Below are 22,630 nucleotides of genomic sequence, written 5' to 3'. Positions count from 1 at the left end.
GGGGGGGTGGAATCAAGGCAAATGAGGGTGACTAGCAGAGTGCTCCAGGACTCTGTACTAGAACCACTACTCTTTAATTTGTGCATCAATGATATAGCGCAAGATTTGAAAGGGGATATTCGATTTGAAAGGGGATATTCAGTCATTTGCTGATATGCAAAATTAGAGAGGACAACAGTTGTTAAAGGTGATGCAAATGTTTGTTCAGCCAGAGCCTCAGAATAACTTCTGCATGCAGAGATGAATAAAATGAATTCAATATGAGAGTTATAGAGAAAATAAGTTAAACACTTTTTTTTTGGAAAAATCTTTGCTTTCATGATATCAGTTGTTGCATGGAAAGGATACCAGTAGTGCATGAGAAATTTTGAAATGATGCTTAAATGATGCAGTATCTGAATGTGTCGCTAGAGTTTGAAGAATAAATAGAATGAGTGAAATGGATGTACAATCTCATTAAACAAAAGATCCATAAGAAGAAGAAGATGTGGAAAGAATATCATGTGAATAAGAGTGAGAGGAGTTATGAAATATATAAATCTCAAGGGCAGAAAAGTGATGAGTATTGTACAGAAAGCTAAGTTGGAGTATAAAAGGAAACTGGCTGCACAAAGCTAAAGGCAAACCAAAAGAATTTTGTCATGCTGCAAGTAAAAGAAAGAATGAATGTGGACGAATAACTTAACTAAAAGCAGACAATACTCTAGTATCAGAAACAGTTGTAGTTCAAATAATGAGTGCTCACTTTCCCAAGATCTATCAACCTGGTGTATATAACATGGTGCACACTGCTACCAATACTTGGGATGAAGAGATAAAGTTTACTGAAAAGAAGGTTCTAGAGCTATTTCATAACCTGTATAAGAATTCAGCAATTGGGAAAGATGAGATAACAGGATTTCTTTATTAATTGTAAAGATATTAGAGAAGTTGGTAAGACATCACATACAGAAATGTATGGACAAACAAAACACACTTGGCAAGGAACAGCATGGTTTACTAAAGGTCATCTGAGCAATTTGCTCATGTGTTATAATAGCGTTATGAGTAAGTTGGATAAAGGGAATGGATACAATGGGATAGCACATGAAAGACTGTTGCATAAACAAGAGTATAAACTATTGACTTGGACACTCTAGATAATGTTCTATTTTGGCCATAATTTGCAGGCTTGGCATTTCTTTTGGAGTTATAGCATAGCTATGACTAAGACTGAGATCAGTAAAATAGCTAGAGTGCATGGTAAAGGTGAATAAGACTGATACATCTGGGGGATAGAGAGTCTGAACGAGTTATGTGGTTTCCTTCAGGAGTACATTATTGAATAATGAGGATATATCAAAACTGGCCATGATGTTGGTGTCTCTGATAAATCATATCCAAAATGTTAGAAACATTTTAGCATACTTCAACAGCCAACACTTGAGGATACATTTCAGCATTGAAAAGGAAAACAATAACTGCCTTCTCTTTCTTAACACTAGTTATATGACTACCAAATGGATCATTATCCCTTTCAGACTACAGAAAATCTACCCACATTGGCAGGTACATCCACCACCTCTCCCTGCAGTATTGCCTTATCTTAGTAAATAGAGCTAGCCCCATCTGCTTGAATCACATTAGCCTCCACTGAAATAACATTCACATTTGGCTAAAAGTATGTCGGTGACATATTTTTAGCCAATAGCTCCCACATCCCCTAACAAAATCAATAGAGCTTTCTGCCCATCTGTCCCTCCCTTTCAGACTACAGAAAATCTACCCACATTGGCAGGTACATCCACCACCTCTCCCTGCAGTATTGCCTTATCTTATAAAAAAAATTGCATGTATTCTTAAAAAGTATAACAGAGATGTCCTTCAGGCCTTAACAAAAATTAGCTACTCTTATCCACTCACTTAAATATATCCTTTTCATCATTTAGACCATCCTGGGGTATACAGTATTTCTTGTTCCTTCAAGCTTAATACTTTGCACAAATAGAAAGAATGCTATTGTATGTTTAGAAAAATAAAGAAAATACATTGATTTACACTACACTGATTGTAGGATGACAGACCATGCCACAGATTTGCCTAAGTGGATCCAATGGGGAAAAACCTCCCACCTATAGAGAAACAGATTTAAATCACAGAGAGCATTTCTGGAATCTGCCACATCACTACAACATTCCATAAACTTAAACAAATTCAGATGCATCACATTGCCAGAAATATGGGAGACATCATTTTGAGACTTTCAGCAGGTGTCCATCACCACACTGATATAGGGCACCAGTGGACTATAGAAGCTTAACTTTTATAAGCAGTCTGTGTTTGCTTTTCTACAGGCATGCCTATGTATATGTGCTCATGTCAATGCCTTGGTGAAATATTGGCTTAGTAATCTAATTAGCTAAATAAATTTAGTTAATTATTAGCTTGAAATTGTTTCATCTGTATTATTCCACTAAACATCAAAATGAATGGATAATCAATGTCCAAGCATCCATACCAGATGGGGGGGGGGGGGGAACAACCAAGTAATATAAATAATATCAAGTGAGCATTCAGATATTTTGACTATACCCTCTGGGTATGGTTAGTTAAACATAATAATAATAATACAGAGTTAATTAACATAAATATTTTATTGGCACAAAATTTTTTTGCCAGTATCAAGGGCATCTTCAGTATGACTTTCAAATTATTATTATTACGTCACACCTCAAGGGAGTCCGAAGACTCATCAAGGGAGGGTACCTACTACACAACTCTCTGTCTCCACCAACTACAACTACTATCATCATCTACACCAATGCTATCCACTTTGAGGCTTGTTCTAACTGATCATTACATACTGCATAATTCCCCGTACATGCCCCTAATCACCTCCGGGGCACAATTTAAAATAAATATTCCGATCCAAAAAATTCGTAAAGTGAGAACTAACTGTACTTGAACATTTTACGTAATGAAAAGGCTTTTCAATCCATACATTAATTTCTTTCATAACCCTTCCCCTTCCTCTAAAAAACAGTTTCTATTTTCAGCCCTTTATCATCTTTTTCACGGAGATGAGGATATATTAGAAAGGGGGTCCAGAAAAGGTTTACTAAGTCAGTGTCAGATATGATGAGAGACAGGGAATGTAAGTTGCAAAGTCTTGTGAACAGAAGAAGAGGAGATATGACTGAGATTGGTGAGGGTTATGAGATTAATATGAAGGAGATTTTTCATAGATGAAAGGGAGTGACAGGCAGGTTTTTTGCATAGAGAGCAGTAGGTGAGTGGAATGCACTGCCTAAAAATGTTATGAATATGCTAAAGAGAATTTATGTTTTCTCCTCTTTATAGCCCCCCCCCCATCTTTTCTGATATGCAAATATCTCTCTCTTTCTCTCTCTCTCTCTCTGAAAATTCCATTTGGCCAACACAGCATGTACTACACAAACCGTGTATCCTGTAAACATCTGGCTTCTTAAGGGATAAGGAGATTGAGGAATGCAAGAACCCTGAGATTTTGTAAAGAAAAATTAAAGCCACTTTTATGTCATAACATTAAAGTATCTGAGTCATTTTGTCTCTTACATTATGAACAGAAGGAAGGATTGCATCACCTCTACAGTCTTGTTTATTTGCTGATATCTCAGGAGGACGGGAAGTTTGCAAAATCTTTTTGACTGGCTTGTATAGTATTTATATTCATTAAGAAGAAGAGACAAGGAAATGAATTTATTTCTTTTCAATATGCTGCTGAAATTCTTATAGGTAATTTCCCTTAGTGTTTTGATTAATTCCCTTCTTCTGCTTCAGATATTCCTTGACCATCTCTCATGCATTGCTAACATCGTTCCTTTGTAGATTCTTGTGCCTTGGCCTTCATAACCTGCATTCTTTCCCATCTTTCGATGGCATTAACTTAGACATTTTCAAACATAACGTAACTTTTTCACATTTAGCTATATTCTTTAAAAGTATGCAGTGTTAATTTGTTTTCTTTTAAATGGCAGATTTTTTTCTGCACTGTTTGCTTATGTTCTTTATGTATATTTGCATTTTGTACCATCAGGTTTGGGAAAAGCAAATATGATTTATCAGTCAGTTCAGTACAATTTATTTAAACTGCCACAACCATATCTCTGCTTTATTACTTTTAGATGACTGCATATGCACTGTATGCAGTCATCTAAAAGCAATTTCTTTTTTTAAAGTTATTTGGATTTGCAAATATACACATTCTCTTTACAATTATCCCATGCAGTATATTATATATTATAGAGATAAAAGGACTGGTAATCTACTTACAAGGGCAACATTCATTAAGTGCTGAACTTTAACTTGCACTATAAAAAAAAATAATATGGATTTAAGTGTGACATTGATGATATTTATGATTTAATAATTTTTAAAAAATTAAATGATTTTTAAATTATATACTTCAGAGTGTGTTATGGACTAAGACACATGCATTATTAAAACTAATTTTGATTCAAAAATCAGAATATAAATACATTATTAACATTCAAGAATGCATAAACAAGACTACTCTAAAATATTATGGTTACAAAACAAAATTGTAAATATTTTCTATAATTTAAGTAAAATTATAGCAAAAGTTTGAGTAATGTGTTTGAAGTGAAAATGGCAAGTAAAAGACTCAGAGGAAGAACAGGCTATGTATAACTGCATTCTAACAGCAATTCTAAAGATCATACAAGGACTGATCAAATCAGAGCTATGCAATACAACAGAGAACAATATGGAAAATTACTGATCAAAAATATGGTCATGAAATATTACCGATTCCAGAAAATGATGTGGAGAGGCTACCAGTTAGGTAGTGAAATGTCTATATCCTATTTTTGATATATTAATAACGTTATTTCTCTTTTTTTAAAATTGCCCCCCCCCTCCTACACATTAAAATGCATATTTAAATTCCTTTTGGTTTCCAAATTTGTAATTTATACATAACTTAGTTTATTTACTGGTACATACTTATTTCCACTTTGCTCTTTTGATGATGTACGTTGTTATATTATTGACTACTGTACTGATCTGATTATGTACTGTACTCAATGCATTAAAGAATGCTCATTTTCTTTCTGTCTATATAATTTAATATGGATCTCACACAGAAGACATGACAAAATCTACAGCACATCAATGCCAAGTGTACAGATGTAGGGGGGGGGGGTGTTGAGAAAGAAGGAACATTGTTATTTTTGTTGAAAAGCTGAAGGCTGTAGTAGTTCATGGGTACACTTTGTGTGAAGGCGGTTCCAGAGAAAGATCTTTGTGCTTCAAACATTTTAATCAAATTTAGACTTTTAAATTTTAATTTAAACATTTTAAATTTAGGTGATAATTTTGTCTTCCACAAGTCAGAGAGATACGCAAGAATTACAAAAAGTCGCGAGGCGTTTAAATGAATATAAGGAAGAAAGGGTCAAAGCTGTATAACTGAGAGGAGACCTCCACATAGCCTTTAAAGGAATGCAGAGAACTGACCAGGGCTTCTGACCTAATGTCCAATCCTCACCATCTCGTGGTGCACCCTGTTGGGTATCTACTTGGATACTGAACGAACGAGGATGGGCTGGCAATTTGGGATTTAGCCAACCAAACTGTATCCATATTGGTTAAACCAAAATAAAAAATGATGGTACGACATGACAAAATTTCAGGCCTGCTGGGGCATCGCCCGGCTAAACAAGGCCCCTGTTGTTTTCGCCAGGGAACCAGGGCGAACAGCGAAAAGTCAGCTACTGGAACGAATCTGAAAACAAACCCCAACTCAACATCACCAGAGTTAAAGATCAGTACTATCAACATAAGAAGCCTGAATGGCAAAGAAATTGAGCTAGCTGAAGAATTAGATAAGTTCCAGATAGACATAAGGGTAACTGAAACTAAAAAGACAAAAACTGGTGAGCTCTTTCTGAGCAATAAATACAAAATGTTATATTCAGGAAATGACAATCAAGGAAAAGAAGGAGTAGTTATAGCATTCAACACAAAATACGAGGCTAATCTTCTTGAATGGCAGTCAGTCTCAAGTAGAGTGATGTGGGCTAATATCAGATAAGGAATCGGACAATGAGACTTACTTGTGCCAATGGTCCCACAGAAGGTTCTACTAAGGTAGAAATGGAGGAATTTTTTGATACTTTAGAAAAAGCAACTGACACAATGAAAAAGGAAAAGTTGGTTCCTTGTTGGGGATCAAAATAGCATAGTAGGAAATGATTGTCACACAGACAAAAATATTTTGGGAAAATTTGGAGATACGAGCAAAGTTAATAATAATGGCAAATATCTGTTGCATTTCTGCTCAGGACATGGACTGGTTATTACTAACACCATGTTCCAACATAAAAATGTGCACAAATTCACATGGAGAGAAGAGGCAAGGAATAAGAAAAGTCTCATTGACTATGTTATTGTTGAGAGTGATGTTTTCTCCCTGGTGCAGGATACCAGAGTGTACAGAGGATTTGAAATTGGAAGCGATCACTATTTAGTCTTGAGCAGGATAAAATTGAATTTCATATTGAAAAGAATAACATGTAAGAAAGTTTTAAAGTGAATAAAAGTTGAGCAGCTCTCATGTGAACTGTAGACTAAAATACACAAAGATTATTGAAGAAAAAATTAAAGAGTTTGAGAACAGGAACCAAACCTTGGAGATTCAGTGGCAAGCCTTGAAGAAAACCCTGATTGATTCAGCCAGAGAGCATGTGGTGAGGTTGTCTGCAAGGATAGAAAAATCAGAACTACCTGGTGGACACAGGAAGTTAAAGAGGCAGTGAAGGAAAAGAAGAAAGCATATCAAAAGTTCCTGTCAAATAAGTCAGCTAGTGCTCTTAGAGTATATAGAGACAAATGCAAGAATGCTAAACACTGTGTAAAACCAGCTAAACAAAAGTCATGGAAGGACTTTGGCAAGAATATAGAAAATAAATATCAAGAAGGTGGCAAAAAAGTCTGGAGGTTGTTGAAGAAGCTTAGGAATGGAGGAAAGAGTGCTGTAAAAGGAATTTGAGATGATAAAGGTGAAATGAAAACAGGAGAAAAAGATATCCTTGAAGTATGGAGTAATTACTGTGAAAAACTGCTAAATGAAACATGCAGTGATGACAGCACAGTGGTAAAAAACACTGACCAGGCATGCAGTCAGGAATACATATCCATACTTGAAGTACAAAAAGCCATCAAAGGCTTGAAATGTGGAAAGGCAGCAGGAGTAGATGATATTCGACCAGAAATGCTGAAGTATGGTGCTATAAGAGTCTTACAGTGGCTGCACTGCATAGTTCAGAAAGCCTGGAGAGAGGGACGATTTCCCGATGATTGGAGTAGAGCTCTCATAGTACCCATATATAAAAAGGGAAATAAAACTGAATGTGAGAATTACAGAGGTATTTCCCTACTGAGTGTTCCTGGCAAGATCTATGCAAGTATACTTGAGAAACGGTTGAGAAGAATTGTGGAAGAAAAGCTTGGTGAAGAACAAGCTGGATTCAGGCCAAATAGAGGCTGTCAGAATCAGATCTTCACTTTACGACAAATAGTTGAGAAAGCATGGGAATATAACAGAGATCTGTATTTAAGTTTTGTCGATTTGGAAAAGGCATATGACAAGGTGCCAAGAGAGAAGCTATTCAGTATGCTACAGTTATATGGTGTCAATGGGGCATTATATCAAGCAATACTTAGTCTTTATTTGAGTTGTAAGTCAGCAGTTAGAATTGAAGGAAGTACAGGAAGATGGTTTAATGTTAACTCTGGTGTGAGACAAGGATGTACATTATCCCCTCTGTTATTCATTATCTATATAGATCACATTATGAAGGAAAGTGGTATTAAACATGATATCAAAATTGGAGATGTTAATGTCAGCTCTTTGCTTTATGCGGATGATGTTATACTTCTAAATAAATCCGCTACAAGTCTGCAAGATTCTTTGACTAAATTGAATAGCTGTTGTAATAGATATGGTATGAAGGTCAGCAATAAAAAGACAAAGACAATGAAAATAGTCAGAATCATTGAAAATGTCAACTGTGTTGTGAATGGAGAACCTGTGGAACAATTAAAACACTTCACCTACTTAGGAACGATTTTGAGTGAAGATGGTAAATTAAATATAGAAATAAACAACAAATGTCAGCTCTTTGCTTTATGCGGATGATGTCATACTTCTAAATAAATACGCTACAAGTCTGCAAGATTCTCTGACTAAATTCAATTGCTGTTGTAATAGATATGGTATGAAGGTCAGAAATAAAAAGACAAAGACAATGAAAATAGGCAGAATCATTGAAAATGTCAACTGTGTTGTGAATGGAGAACCTGTGGAAAAAGTAAAACATTTCAGCTACTTAGGCACGATTTTTACTGAAGATGGTAAATTAAATATAGAAATAGACAACAGAATCAGCAAAGCTGGTATGGTGGGAAGTCAATTGAATAAATTCATATGGAATAAGAGAGAAATTAGTTGGAACACTAAATTATCTGTATACAAGACAGTGTTCAAACCAGTTTTAACTTATGGATCTGAGAGCTGGGTCAGAAGTAAAACACTTGACCAAAGACTGCAGATATGGGAGTCCTGAGAAAGATTAGAGGAATGAACAGATGGCATCAATGGCAATATCATATTAAAAATGAGGATATTAGGAAAGAACTTGACATTGTCAGCATCCAGGAATGCATTAGCAGCGCTAATCTCAGGTGGTATGGTCATTTAAATAGAATGGGAGAGGAAAGATTAGCAAAACAAGTGTTCTCTGCCAGGTTGGCAGGAAAACGACCCAGAGGAAGAGCAGGATATAGATGGATTGATATGGTACAAAGTGCCTTAGATGATAGAAATATAAGATCTGATAATGTTGGAGTCTTGACAATTAACAGACTGATTTGGAGGAAAATTGTAGATAGGAAGTTAGTAATGATGTAATTTTTTCATGTAGTGCTGTCATATCCTGTACACCCCTTGAGGGTACATGGCAGGAATTTGATGATGATGATGGTAAACAACAGAGTCAGCAAAACTGGTATGGTAGGAAGCAATTAAATAAATTCATATGGAATAAGAGAGAAATTAGTCGGAACACTAAATTAGCTGTATACAAGACAGTGTTCAAACCAGTTTTAACTTATGGATCTGAGAGCTGGGTCAGAAGTAAAACACTTGACCAAAGACTAGAGACGGCAGATATGAGAGTCCTGAGAAAGATTATAGGCGTGAACAGATGGCATCAATGGCAATATCATATTAAAAACAAGGATATTAGGAAAGAACTTGACATTGTCAACATTCAGGAATGTGTTAGCAGAGCTAATCTCGGGTGGTATGGTCACTTAAACAGAATGGGCGAAGAAAGATTAGCAAAACAAGTGTTCTCTGCCAGGTTGGCTGGAAAACGATCCAGAGGAAGACCAAGATATAGGTGGATTGATACTGTATAAAGTGTCTTAGACGATAGATATATAAGATCTGATAATGTTGGAGTCTTGACAAGTAACAGACTGATTTGGAGGAAAATTATAGATAGGAAGTTAGTAATGATGTAATTTTTTTCATGTAGTACTATCATATCCTGTACATCCCCTTGAGGGTACATGGCAGGAATTTGATGATGATAATGGAGAAAATTAAGCATAAAATAAGTAACGATAAAGCATGGTAACAGGTAAGTCAGGTTGTAATGGAAATCAGGTAAGTGACGTTGATTGTAACAAGAAGGATATTATTTGGTATGGTGACTCTATAATAAAACATGCTATTGATGGTCAAGTTATAACTTTGAGTTTTCTCAGAGCAAAAATTATGAATATAAAGGAAGTAATTCATAAACAGAAAAGAAAAGTAAACAAGATCATAATTGTAGTAGGTACTAATGACTTAACTAGTGATAAGTTCAGTATGAGAGAGGACATGAATGGGTTGTTGAAAGAGGCGAGAGTGAAGAGTGAGAATGTGAAAAGCATTAGTATATTACCTCAATATGATAAAATTACCTTCGATATGATATGAATTAAGAAGGGGAAAGAGGGAAAGCGATCCAATGTGTAGGCTGTGTAGAAGAAATGGATGAGAGTTTTTGGATGTTTGGAATGAGTTTGAGGGAAAACTGGATTTGTATAAGAGGGACAGCCTACATCTGAATGCGTTTGGAGTGTTGAAAAACTAATAACTGATATGAGACCAAACACAGAGAATGTAAGGGCATCGTTATATAACTGTGTTAATGACAGGAATGGGCTTTATCATGAAAATGTTGACGAGGAGAGAACAATTTCAATTTTGTGTTCATCTGGTTCAGACCAATCAAACATGTGCAAAGATGTCTACATGTATCAGGCACTAGAGAAGAATAGAGATCTGCAAGTTTTCCAACTGTGTCATGCAGACTGCAGACAAGAGTACAGGGAAACTCTGCTTAATGTGAATTCGATATGCACGATAATCAGTTAGCATGATTGAATGAAATGATACCATTTCCTACTTTATGCGAGTGATTAATCAGTTAATTCGATTTTTTTTCTGTTATGCGAAATTTTAAGTTACAAAAAATTTTTTGTTGCCAATCTGCAGTGAGCAGAAAAGTTGGAAGTTATTAAGAGACATAAAAGTAACTAGTAATAAAATGATTGTGTGAGACCTGGGATACAGTGAGTCTCTAGTTTGGACCATATTAAATAAGAGCAAAGAATACAAAGAACAAGGAAAAGATGCTACTGCTTCTTTAAGCATGCATATCAAGCGAAATAGAAACCATTTACTGATCGAGTCTTCCATCACTCTGAATTGAGGATTATAACCAAAAAAGAATACCTCTTAGTCAAGGAATATTCAGGCAAAAGCTCTCTATATTTTTATCTCATTGAAAGAGACCAAATTTCAAGAGAAATGTGAAAGCTTTACTGCGAATTTAGGATGGTTTGACTGTTTTAAAAATCAAACTGGACTGCATAACATATGAATAACTTGGGAATCTACTAATGCTGATAAAGATTCTGCAGCCAAGTTTCGTGAGGAATTGCAAAGGATAATTCAGGAGGGTGATTATGACGATTGGCAAATATTCAACGTCGAAAAAATTAGTTTCTTTTGTAAGCATATGCCAACAAAAACTTTCTTAGCTAAAAATGAAGCATCTCAACCAGAATACACAGTATCTAAAGATCGTCTTATGCTCTTATTAGGAGACAATACAGAAGGCGACTTTAAACTCAAGCCTATGTTAGTTCATTGTGCGTGAAATCCAAGATCTAATATTTTGAAGAAATCATCACAATTGTAAAAGAACTTGGATTTAATGAACTGGATAATGAAGATGTGAGAAACTTGCTCGATTTCCATTTAAAACAGTTAAGCAAGCATGATCTCCTTCAACTAGAAGAACAACGTGCATATGAAGAAGGAGAAGATGAGTGTGAACAAGAAGAGAATGTTACAACTAAGAAGCTAACTGCGAAAGAACCTGAGCTAGTTTTCAATTACATTGCGCCTGTTAAGGAAATTTTGTTTGATGCTGATCCTGATATGGAACGAAACTTCGAAGTCTGCTGAAATCTTGCTAAAGTTTTATCCTCTAATATTGCTTATACTGCAATTTTTTTTTTCCAAATTTACGTTAACTGATGGATGAATTCATATTATTCCTATTGTTTATTGCATTCACTTACCATGATTTGCTTAGCATGCATTAATTACTGGATTCATTAAATGTGTTAAGCAAAGTTTGCTTGTATACAAAAGAACATGAAGGTAGATTATTATGTCTGTATATGCATGAATGCTAAAAGTATCAGAAACAAAGGGGTAGAGTTTGTTGCCTTGTCTGAGGTCAATATGTTGGGACCTCAGATTGTACGCATTAGTGAGACCTGGCTATCAGAATCAGACATACCAACTGGTATTGAGTGTAAAGGATACAGGATTTTTAGGAAGGATGGAGAGGACAGGAGAGGAGGGGGACTTGCTAGTAATGATATCAAATGACTTGAATCTGGTTAGAATTGAGACCTATGATTGTAGTAGTAGTACTACTACTACTAACAGAATTTCATGGGACAGTGCGTTTGAAGCCATCTGGTGTGAGGTGGAATCTAACAAGATCACTTACATACAAGGGTGTTGTGACAGACCTGATGAATCAGTTGCTAGTGATGAAGAAATGCATCCCCAAATAGAAAGATAAGTGAGAAAAGAGTAATCATAATGGGAGGCTTTAATTATCCAAACATTATTAGGTAGCAATAGAATCTCGTGAGAAGAATGAAAATGAATTTATTGAGCTGCTGCAGGACAACTTCCTTAAGCAGCATGTGACAGAAGGAACTTGAGATCCAAGAGCATTAGATTTCATTATAGTGTCAGAGGGCATTTCAGTTAAAGATATAACTATTCTGCCTCCAGTTGGTGACAGTGTTCATGTGGTACTCACTTGAGAAGTGATTAAGTTTATGAATGCTACATTCAGAAAAAGTAACATGCTGAACTACAAAGCAGGAAATTATGATCAACTGAGGAGTACACCAAAGTAATCCTCACTGGCATGATAACATACATTCCCCACACCACACTGAACTGCCGTCCCCTATCCAAACCCTGGTTCTTCAAAAGATGTGCCAAGGTTAAATAATGAAAACCAGGCATACCACAACTGGCTCAAATTAAGAACTCCATCCTCCTTCAGTGCCTATACTAAAGCCCGAAACAGATGCAAAAAAATTAACTCTTGCCAAAGCAACTGGTCGCAACTTTTGCCCTACACTACTTCCACCTCTATCATACCCAGATGACTTAATTGCAACATCACCCACAGAAAAAGCTAATCTCCTGGTTTCACACTTTGATTGCAATGCATGCATCACCAACAATGGCAAATGCCCCCCAGTCATTCCAACTGTCCAACATACAATGCCCCTGCATCACTTTGCCAGAAAGAGATCATAAACCTGTTGTCAAAATTAGACACAAAAAAGCCCCTGGCCCTGACGGCATTCCTCCAATTGCCCTGTAGGTCTGTGCAGCAGAACCGACTCCTATCCAATGCCGTCTGTACACGCTATCTTACTCCACTGGTATATATCCCAAAGCCTGGAAATTGACCTATATTCAACCCATTCCCAAAAAGGGAGACAAATTGTTGCCATCTAACTACCGCCCTATCTCACTCACCTCAATCCTATCTAAAGTGATGGAGAAAACCATCAATTCTCAACTACTACTACTCTACCTTGAAGGTACTCAGCTATTAAGTGACCACCAGTACAGATTCCACCGATGCCGATCAACAGGTGACCTGCTCTCATATATCATCCATCTCTGGATATATACCATGGAAAAATTTGCCGAATACCAAGTAGTTGCACTCGATATCTCTCAAGCCTTTGACCGGGTCTGGCACAAAGGCTTACTAAGAAAACTTCATGGAACAGTGCTCGATATCCCTAAAGCCTTTGACTGGGTCTGGCACAAAGGCTTACTAAGCAAATTTCCATCATTTGGACTGTCTCAGGACTTCTGCAGATGGATTGCCAGCCTGTCTGGATGCACACTGGGTGTAATGGTAGATGGCTCTCTATCCTCCCACTATCCAACTAATGCTGGGGTCCCACAAGGTTCAGTTCTCTCACCAACCCTCTTCCTTCCAAACCAAATACACAGTTTTGCAGATGACAGCACATTGCACTCCTTCCTTTCATTTGATAAACCTTACCCTACACAACTCACTTCAACCCACAGAACATCAACCACAAGTTCCCTTAACGCAGACCTCCAAAACATCCTCCAATGAGGCTCAGATAACCTCGTCAACTTCAATGCTAGTAAAAGTTCTGTCTTATTTCCCATAAAAAAGAACCATTTTCCCCCAGTATTATTTTTGATAACACTCAAATCCCCAGACAAGATGAAATTTCTCTTTTCAGAATTACCATGACATCAAGCCTCTCCTGGAATAAACACATCACAACCATTGCATCCTCAGCTTCCAAAAAACTAGGCTTTCTCTTTCGTTCAAGACATTACTTCACTTCAAAACAGCTGTTAACCTTATACAAACGCAAATCCGTCCAGCTACCGAATACTGTTCCCACATTTGGAGTGGGGCTCCTAAAAGCTCCTCCTTCAAAATGCTTGACTCAATACAGAGTAGAGCAATTAGACTGATAAATGATCCATCTCTTACCGACTCACTCCCCAAATTTCACATAGACGTTTAGTCTCTGCAATTTGTATATTCTACAAATATTTTCATGGAAAATGCTCATCTGAAACAACATCAATAATTCCCCCACTCTGTACTAAACCTATTGGAACACGTACAGCCACCTCTTAACATCCCTTCACAGTAGACCTTGAAACCCATAGAACAAGTTTCTTTTCCACCTCCTTCATCCCTGCTACTGATGTACTGTGGAACAGTCTTCCCACTGAGGTATTTCCCAAGGAATACAATATACAGGCTTTCAAATCTAATGTTAACAAGTTCCTCCTTTCCCCATCCCATTACCCATACATTGTACTAAAGTACTATAGGTTGACCAGCCAACCTCTCGTATATGGGCACAGAAGAGAGAAAAAAAAAAAAAAAAAACGGAGTTCAGTGGAATGAGATTGGTTGCTGGATGGAAAGAATATCGACAGTATATGGGAAGCATTTAAACAATACTTAAATGATGTGATATTAGAATGTGTTTAGAGAGTTCAAAGAATAAATAGGATAAGAGTCAAATGGATGTGTAATCTTATTAAGCAAGAGATTTGTAAAGGATGATGTGGAAGGAATATTGTGTGTATAAGGATGTTGTAAATTATGAAAATTATAAGCAGCAGACTAGAATAGTCACAACTGTTGTGTATGGAAAGCAAAGTCTGAGTATGAAAAGAAACTGGCTCTGTATGCTAAAGATGACCAACAAGAATTTTATCGATATGATGCGAGTTAAAGAAAAAATGAACACGAAAGAATAACTCTTCTAAATGCAGATGGCATGAGGGTAACAGATGCAGAAGCGATTGTTCAACTAATGAGTGCCAATTTTGTTAAAAACTGTCAACCAGGTGTATGCAGCATTGAGCTCGCTGCTACCTCTTCACTGGATGAAGAAATTCAGGTCTGTGAGCAGATATACTAAAGAACTGACTATTGCTTTGACCAGGCTGTTTAATATGAGTCTCAGAACAGGAAAGAGTCTGCAGAATGGAAAGAATGTATGGTAATTCCATTGCACAAGGGTGGTGCAAAGATCGATGTATCCAACTATCAATCAATTAGTATCTCAGGAGTGGTGGTGAAAATTTAAAACATTGGTTAGAGGCTCACATTCAGAAATGGATTGAGAGTGAATTTCTTCTTTGCAGTGAGCAACATGGGCTTACTAAGGGAAGGTCATGTTTTAGCAACTTGCTCACATTCTATGACAATGTTACCATTGAACATACATCATGATATTTTTGGATTTTGCTAAGGCTTTTGACAGAATACAGCATGGTAGATAGTTGCATAAATTAGAGAATATGGGTTTGTATTAGAGAATATTAGCATGGATAAGAGGATGGCTGATTGACAGATATAAAAAGTGGTATACGGGGATGTGAGTCTGCAAGATTTAAGATAACCAGTGATGTACTACAAGAATCAGGGTTTGGTCAATTGTTATTCAATCTGTACATTAATGACATCGGGAAGGATTTGACAAGCAGCATACAGCTATTTGCTGATGATGATGCAAAGATAGGGTAATCAGGAATGCTGCTGATGTGCAGTACTTGCAGAATGATTTGTATAGGCTGGAATTGTGGGCATGGGAAAATGGATGTCTGTTCAATTTCAGTAAATGTAAAGTCATTCACTTTGGCATGATTAGATATTCAATGAAGTATTATATTGGTGGGATTATGCTAGAAGAAACTGATCAGGCTAAGGAGCCTGGAGTGTTAGTAGATAGGAAGTTGAAGGGCCATGTAGCAAAGATTGCAAATACACCTCAAAAGATAATTGCAATGCTGAAATGAATGTTCACAAGTAAAGCTAAGGATGTCATTTTGCCTCTTTACAAGCCTTGATAAGATCTCACTTGGATTATTGTGTGCAGGTCTGGTCTCCTGGTTTCCATTGTGATTCTGATATAGTAGAGAGAGAGAGTGCAAAGGGGAGTGTTAAAAATGATATCAGGATTGTGGAATACTGATTATGAAGACAGACTGAGAATTTGTAGACTGCAGACACTAGCAAATAGGGGAAAGAGGGCAATATGTTTGAGACTTACAAACTTCTGAAAGGGTCATACAGGATTTCAGTTGATGGAATTTTTCAATTTATGGAGGATGAGGAAAGGACAAGAGGGCATCCTTGGAAGCTGAGAATGAATGCCGCTAAGAAGGGGCGAGGGCTAGATTTTTCTCTCATAGGGTGGTGTGTGATTGGGATGGATTGCCATTGGATGTTGTAAGTGCAAGCAGTGTGAATGAATTCAAGAATAAGTATGATAGCTGGTGCGTGTAGAATGTGGCCTCTGTCGATGAGTCCTTGACTCTCTGGAGGTCTCTCTTAATAATAATAAAGTCAGACCTAGCAATATACGCTACTTAATTAAGGGCATTCTTTTTAAATTGACAGGAATTCCTTTTTTCAGGGTATTTTTATATTATCTAAATGTAATTTATCTGATCCTATAATGATGTGCTATTTCTACATATTGTATTTTATTCAGCACCAGTCTAATAACTTCACTTGCCCTATACTCTCTAAATGTAGTTTTTTAATTTTTTGAGACAGTCATGTAATTTGCAATGTTAAATCTGTTATGTGTTTTATTTCCATTTTACTGAACGTATAATCAAATGTCACCACAAAACACCATTACAGCAAACTAACCAAACATGTTCAAAGTCCTAAAAGAATACAGAGAAATATGTAAGAGAGCTAAGCTATGTATAATAGTAGTAAAACAAAAGTCATGAGAAGACTTCAGTAGGAATATAGAAGATAAATATAAGGAAGATGGAAAAATGCTCTGAAGGCTATTGAAAAAAAAAAAAAAAAAATTAGTAATGGAGGAAAGATTATTGTAAAAGGAATATAAGATGATAAAGGTGACATGAAAACTGAAGATAAGTATATCCTAGTCTAAGTAATCACTTTGAAGACTTAAACAAAACAAGCAGTGACACAACAGTAATAGCAGAAAATTTTCAAAAGGAATGAAAATAGGAGTACATATTAATACTTGAGTTAAAAAAACTTGAAATATGGAAAGGCTGCTGGAGTAGATGATACTCAACTAGAAATGCTGAAACGTGTAGGTATAGAAGTTTTGCTGTGGCTACACTGCATAATTCAGAGGACCTGGTCAGAAGGTAGAATTCATATGATTTGAGTAGAGCTGTCATAGTTCCTATCTATAAAATAGAGAATAAAACTGGATGTAAGAATTAGAATTCCAGGTAAGATTTATGCAAGCATTCTTCGAAAGAGGCAGAGAAACTCAGAGAAGAACAAGCCTGGCTCAAGTCAAATAGAGGTTGTCAAGATCAGGTTTTCACTTTATGACAAATAGTTGAGAATTCATGGATTTGTATATGAGAAGAAGTTTTGTAGATCTGGGAAAGGGAAGACAAAAAGGTGCTCAGAGAAAACCTTTTCAAAACACACAATTATATATGGCAAATGAAACATTATACAAAGCAATACATGGCCAATATTTAAATTGTGAGTCAGTATTGAAGGGGTAAGTCAGTTAGAACTGAAGGAAATACAGGAAGATTGTTTCATGTAAATTCAGGGATAAGACAAGGTTGCACATTAGCTGGACTCTTCTTTGTCATCTACAATGATCACATTATGAAAGAAAGTGACATTAAAGCTGGTATTAGAATCGGAGATATCACATTTATATCTTTCCTTTATGCAGATGATGATAGATACATCTAAAAAAAATTCAGTTCAAATTTTCATGATTCTCTAACAAATTGAATAATAGTTGTAACGAGTATTGCATGAATATCAGCAATAAAAAGACCAAAACTATGAAAATAGGCAGGAACAGAAAAACTTCACCTGCATTCTCAATGGAGAACCTATAGAACAAGTAAAATATATTTCAGCTATTTAGGTACCATTTGTAGATGGCAAATTAAATTTGGAAATAGACAACAGAATAAGCAATGCTGATATGGTGCAGAGCAAGATGAATAAATTTATATGGAATCAGAGAAATTAAACAAAACACAAAACTAGTATTATACAAGACAGTGTTCAAACTACTTTTAAGTTATGGATCTAAGAGTTGGGTTAGAAATAAAACACTTGATTAACGATTAGTCACCAGAGATATGAGAGTTCTGAGAAAAATTAGGAAAGCAAACAGAAGGCAGAATCACATTAAAAATGAAGATATTAAGAAGGAAATTGACATTGTTAACATTCAAGAATGTGTGAGCAGAGCTAATCTAAGGTAGTATGGCCAGTTAAATAGAATGGGAGAGGAAAGGGACCAAGAGGAAGACAAAGGTCTAGGTAGATTGATTCAGTCAGAAGTGCCTTAGAAGAATATGTTAGATATGACAATATCGAAGTGCTAAGAGTAATAGACTAATCTGGAGGAATACTGTTGATAGGAGATTAAGGATAATGTAAATCCAGTCATGTAGTGCTGTCATAGTAGCCTGACCCCCCCCCCCCTCCCTCTGGAGGATACATGTCAGGAAATTGATTAAATAATGTCCTTTCATTATCAACATATTCCATATGAGATTAATGTTATGTAACAGAATAATTTTAAACAGATTTCCTTTGTAGTGAAATACAGATTACTCTGTATCTATCAATTTAGGATGATTACTGTAAAATCAAATTCTACGCACACATAACCCAAATCATTAAAAATAACATTCAGTATGAAAGAAATTCCGATATATTATAAATATAGAACAAATGCTTTCATAGTGCACTCAGTAGTAACAACAGCATTTTATGGTTAGAAAAATCTTGATTAAAATCCAATTTATTTACTTTTTAAAATTTTTTTAATATATCTTAATTTTAATATCTGACTTGCACACAAAAGGTGAAAGATCTGCAGCATATTAAGTGCTATATGTGAGTAAGAGTAAAAAAAGAAAGGTGGAATCACTTGAAATTTTTTTTTTTTTGAACAGCTGAAGAGTGTATTCTTTGGGTAAGGCAGTTTGTGGTTGAAGTAGACCATGAGGTTCTTTGTTAGCCTAGTTATTGTTCAGGTGGAAGCATGAAACTTCTGTTTTGCTAGGATTCGGGAAGTTATTGTTCAGGTGGAAGCATGAAACTTCTGTTTTGCTAGGATTTGGGAGTAATCTCCATTTGCTGAAGTATTCATCTAGGACTGCAACGTCGTTTGTTAGTGTATCTTCCATTGTAGTAAAATTGGTGTGTCTGGTGGCTAGAGCAATGTCATCAGTATAGCAAAACTTCTTGGAGGTTGTATTAAGCAAATCTGCAATGTATAAGTTAAAAAGGAGGGGAGCCAGAACTGACCCTTGTGGTAGTCCATCATTCAGTGTTGGACTACCACAAGGGTAGTCCATCATTCAGTGTTCTTTGTTTACTTTGTTCTCATCAATACACACTTGGAACAGGTGGTTGCTTAGCATGTTATTGATTAGTTTTGCTGTTGTTCTGAATGGGACTGCCAGAAGCAACTTGCAGACTGTGCCATGCCTCCAGACTGTATCATAAGCTGTGGTAAGATCTACAGCTATTTTCCGGCATTGTTGGTAGCCTGCCTCTATATGTGTGGTGAGTGACAGAACCTGATCACAGCAGCTTCGTTTATGTCCGAATGCAGCCTGAAACCACATCTCTTACCTAAAAAGATAAAATCTTGTTACTACCTACAAATCCCAACAAAGTTAGCATTCCTATCTGCTCACCTGAAAACAAGCTGCAGGATTCAACTAATATCGATGTATAAATACTAGTTGAATCTATGGCCAAACAGCCAACATGCATAAATACTAGTTGAATCTATGGCCAAACAGGCAGGACAGCCAACATTAGGATATCAGTTAATCAAGCCTACATTTGTTTTTTCGTCATTGACTCCTCAGGTTTGGCAGGATACTGTGATAGGCATTTAATATAAAAAAAAAAAAAAAAAAAAACCTTACTCCACTGCAGCAAATTTAAATTTCAGAGGCTTTTCCTTGAATCTGCTTCTGCCCTCACTGTCATAACCTTAACAAATATGGATGTATTATACTGCTTCTCATCTGGGGAACCCTTATCTGCAAACAATAATAGTCCTCTCAAACAAGCCAATGGGTAGTGTAATTTAGGACTATAAGCCACCCTGTATTTCTTCCGTTCATTTTCATTTACTGATGTAGTAGCAGCATGCACATATTGATATCAGTGACTTACTCCCCTAATGATGCCATTTTAACTTTGGTTAAATACTGCAAATAAAAATCAAATTTATTTAGTTATTATAACATCTACATAATTAATTTTCTTAAACAATATTATGATCACACTATCTGGGATATAACATATTCTTCTGTACCATGAACATATTCTTTTATATCATATTTTTGAATTAAAACAGATTTTGTGCACATAAATGTATGCTTAACAATAATTACCTTCCTCTGGATCACCTCCACTGTTATTAACTTGCTGGATAACTTCTAACTCCTCTAGAGCTTTTTTTAAGCCCTGCAGGAAATAAAATGATATATAATTCTATAGCTAAATACTAAGGTAAATCTAACACATAAACACACACGTTATCCAATACCACTATTCATGAGGCCATTCCTAGTCAGAAATAGGTGTTCTCCACAGTAATAGATAGAAAGAGCTAAAATCTAGCACACTAACATTTTAGCTGGAAATGTTTGCATTATTCCATAAGGTAACTGTGAATGTGCCATTTATATTTTATATGAATAATATATATATATATATATTTTTTTTTTATGCAAAAATATTCACTCGACATGTCAGGAATATCTTTGGTATGATTTTAAACATGAAACAACTGCACAAGACTAAATAAGAGGAGAATTAACAAAAAATAATTATTTGTGCTCAAAAAATTCTAATTGTAACTAAAGTCCTGGTGAGGTTCAATAAAAATATACATAAAAAATTAAAAAAAAGAAAGAAAAATTAACACTGATGAGCAGAGTTAAGCTGCATTACTTCAAACACAACAGGAACACAATCTGCTGGTTCTGTATAGATTATGATAATATACTAATGCTTCATAATTTTATTTATGCAGTTTTTCCATAAGGTATTACTCCTTTAGATCACTAAGGGAGTAATCATTATGGGTAACTTAAATTATCCTACTATTAATTAGGCAGAACAGAAATCTCATGATAAAAATGAATGAGAATTTGAGTTGTTGTGAGACAACTTCCTCAAGCATTATGTCAAAGAAGGAACTTGAGGTCAAAGAGTATTAGATTTCATCATGTCAGAAGGGGATCTCAGTTAAGAAAGTGATTGTTTTGCCACCAGCTGGAAACAGTGATCAAGTTGCACTTTCCTGAGAAGTAGCTAATTATATATATATATATATATATATATATATATATATATATATATATATATATATATGTTTCAATTTAGACAGGTTACTGAATGAGAAAGATATCAGATATCTTTCTCATTCAGTAACATATCTTTCTCATAGTGCACAGATATCTTTGAAAAGGTATGCTTAAAGTGAAGTAGTATCTGAATGTGTCCCCCAGAGATCAAAGAAGAAATAGGATGGGAGTGAAATGGATATGCAACCTTATTAATCAAGAGATCCACAAGAGGATGATGTGAAAGTTATATCATGTGAATACGAGTCAGAAGATGTGAAATATATAATAAGACACAAGCCAAAAATGTTACAAGTATTGGGCAGAAACTAAATTGGAATACCAAAAGAAAATGGCTGTGCAGGGTAAAGACAACCTAAAAAAATTGTACTGTTATGCTACAAGTAGAAGAAAGAAAGAAAGAAAGCATGAATATGGAAGAATAATTTTACTGAATGCAGATGGTACTCTTGTATCAGAAGCTGATCATCTTGTTCAATTAATAAGTGCTCACTTTGTTAAGCTATATCAATCAGGTATATGTAACATAGTGAACAGTGCTATCCCCCATTGAATAAAGAGATAAGAAATGCATGAAAAGGAGGTTCTAGAGTTGTTGCATAGCCTGAATAAGAATATGGCAAGAGACACAGTGGAATATCAGTACATGTGCTAAAGGAATATTCAGCTGAACTAACTTGGCCCTTGACATGATTATATAATTTGAATCTTAGCTGAGGAAAGATCCCACTGCACAAGTGTGATGCAAAGACTTATGTGTCTAACTATTGAACTATCAGTATCTCTGGAGTGACTGTAAAGTTTTACAGAAGTTGGTAAGACCTCACATATACAGAAATGGGTGGACAAACAAAATATACTTTGCAGGGAACAGTATGGGTTTACTAAAAGGAGGTCATGTCTAAGCAATTTGCTCATATTTTATAATAATGTTATGGCTGAGTTAGATAAAGGGAATAGATACACTGCAATACTGTTGAATTTTGCTAAGGCATTCCTAGTTCCTAGGATAACACATGAAAA

The 22,630-nt window shown here is 35.7% G+C and overlaps 1 protein-coding gene across 2 annotated transcripts in view; it reads right to left on the bottom strand.

The window, feature by feature from the left end:
• Nucleotides 1-22,630, bottom strand: part of Tango1 (transport and golgi organization 1) — a 395,672-nt gene that overhangs the window by 120,689 nt on the left and 252,353 nt on the right. For both annotated transcript variants that reach the window (XM_090398800.1, XM_090398801.1), the window contains exons 14-15: nucleotides 20,630-20,702; nucleotides 4,291-4,328 (exon numbers count right to left, since the gene is read on the bottom strand). In XM_090398800.1, the coding sequence (XP_090254926.1) occupies nucleotides 4,291-4,328; nucleotides 20,630-20,702 (111 nt within the window). The remainder of the gene's footprint in view (nucleotides 1-4,290; nucleotides 4,329-20,629; nucleotides 20,703-22,630) is intronic.

Source organism: Typopeltis vanoorti, chromosome 10 (assembly GCF_054136105.1).
Source record: "Typopeltis vanoorti isolate ZY-2024b chromosome 10, IOZ_Tvanoo_1.0, whole genome shotgun sequence".
NCBI classification, from domain to species: Eukaryota; Metazoa; Arthropoda; class Arachnida; order Uropygi; family Thelyphonidae; genus Typopeltis; species Typopeltis vanoorti.
Note: the sequence above shows the minus strand (reverse complement) of the source record. Positions and strands in the feature narration are given on the sequence as shown.